Raw genomic sequence first — 1,817 nt, 5'->3', positions numbered from 1 at the left:
AGAGAGGACAGGGTAGTAGCATTGGGTGTCATGTGATGTGTGGCTTCAGAATCAAAAATCCAATTGGAGTCAGAGGGGTCACACACAGACATAGCAGCAAAAGGTGTAGCAAAAGTCTCTGCGGAATATGCAAAGTTGCCACGCTGGGGACAAACACGAGCAGAATGCCCATGTTTGTCACAAATCTAACAAGCACCCTATAGAAGAACACCAGCTGGAGAGGCAGTAGAGGAGGCTAGAAAGAAGGCGAAGGCGGCTGGCGTGACTGATTATTTTGAGCACTACGGCCTCACCCGCGATTGCCCCAATTGTGAGAACAGTAGTTGTGCCGGTTGGAGGAAGAGCTAGAGGACCCATATGACTATGAGAAAGTGCGGTTAACAACCATGGCCACAGCCTGAGTGGACAAACTTGAGTTTTTCTATTGAAGCCGCTCTTCTTGAACTAGAAGATCAAACAATTCATCAAAGGTAGTAGAAGGCCGAAGATAGAGAGTGGTAATGAACCCTTGATATTCTGGACTGAGGCCATCAACAATATATTCCACAAAGTCAGATTCTGGAATTGGAAAACCTACTGCAGAAAGGGAATCAAACACAGATTTAGCATCAATAAGATAATAAGTCATTGATTGGGTAGTGGCCTTTCGGAGATTGCGCAGTCGATCATGAGTAGAACGAAGATGAACACCAGACAGAGGATTCAAGTGATGGTCAAGTATGATCCAAGCTTCGACAGCAGTGGTACATGGTAGTAAAAGATTCTGGACAATAGAAGGTGAAACGGTAGACTTGATCCATGTTAGAACCAATCTTTCGGTTCGTAACCAATGGGAATGAGCTGGGTTTGTAGTGTCATTGGAGAGGAAGGGTGTAGGGGGACAGGCATCACCAACAATGACATGTTGTATGTCGTGGATAGCAAGGACATCAAGAAACTGGGACTTCCAGGCGCGATACGTATCACACTTCATGAGATAAGAAAAGTAGCTTCCGATGTTGATTGTGGTAGGCAAGGGTGGCAATAACATAGGCTGTGGTTGGGGTGAAATAAGTGTCAACGAGTGAGATAAGCTAATTGTAGAAGTGAGCACCTGAGTAAGAGGAACTTGCTGGTGTGGTGGTGGGTAAAGGAAACTGCCCATGGAGAGGGAGAAGGATGGTAGGGAGATTGTCAGCTAAACAACTGAGGAAGTAGAGTTGACCGAGAAGAGGACACCAGAAGTGTTGGTAGTCACGGTTGAAGTGGTGGACTTTGATGAATCTGCCATGAGAAAAAAAAAAGGCTTCAAGAAGGCAAAACAAGAAATCGGCTAAAGCATTGCTAGAGCACAAGTAGAGTGCTACTGGAGCATGGCTAGAGAGTACAAACGATTGCCGGAGAAACGCAAATTGTGGCGGTTGAGAAGAGCAAGCAAATCTGCAAAAAAAATCACGGATAAGACAATAGAGAAGAAGAGAATAGTGGCTGGTGCTGATCAGAAGATGACTGGAGAAGAGGACAGAGTCGTCACCGAGGCCGAGGAAGCTGAACAGTCGCCAGAGTCGAGGAAGCTGGGCAGTGTGATCTGGAAAAAAAATTGCATGGGTGACTTTGCAAGATCGCAAAGTTAAGGGGAGGTGGCTTTGAGAAGAAAAAGATAAAATCCTATTGCAGGAGGGAAACTGTTAGCTTTCAGAGAATTAGGACCTAAGAGTAATTACTACTTTGATATCGTGAAGAATTGTATAAATGATTGTGTATTCAATATTAATAAAAGTGTACAATATATAGGTTCAACATATTCTATACAAGGAAATATAATCATCCTAATAATG

General features: G+C 44.1%; 1 protein-coding gene across 1 annotated transcript; it reads right to left on the bottom strand.

The window, feature by feature from the left end:
• Nucleotides 1-421: 421 nt before the first annotated feature.
• Nucleotides 422-1,144, bottom strand: LOC116113295. The gene has a single exon (XM_031399442.1). The coding sequence runs from the start codon at nt 1,142-1,144 to the stop codon at nt 422-424; it is 723 nt and encodes a 240-aa protein (XP_031255302.1).
• Nucleotides 1,145-1,817: the final 673 nt, after the last annotated feature.

The sequence above is a fragment of the Pistacia vera genome, unplaced genomic scaffold (assembly GCF_008641045.1).
Source record: "Pistacia vera cultivar Batoury unplaced genomic scaffold, PisVer_v2 Contig121, whole genome shotgun sequence".
In the NCBI taxonomy this organism is placed as follows: domain Eukaryota; kingdom Viridiplantae; phylum Streptophyta; class Magnoliopsida; order Sapindales; family Anacardiaceae; genus Pistacia; species Pistacia vera.
Note: the sequence above shows the minus strand (reverse complement) of the source record. Positions and strands in the feature narration are given on the sequence as shown.

What these genes read in the sequence shown, in the direction of transcription:
- LOC116113295 (XM_031399442.1), bottom strand. Translation starts at nt 1,144, where the DNA reads ATGGGCAGTTTCCTTTACCCACCACCACACCAGCAAGTTCCTCTTACT.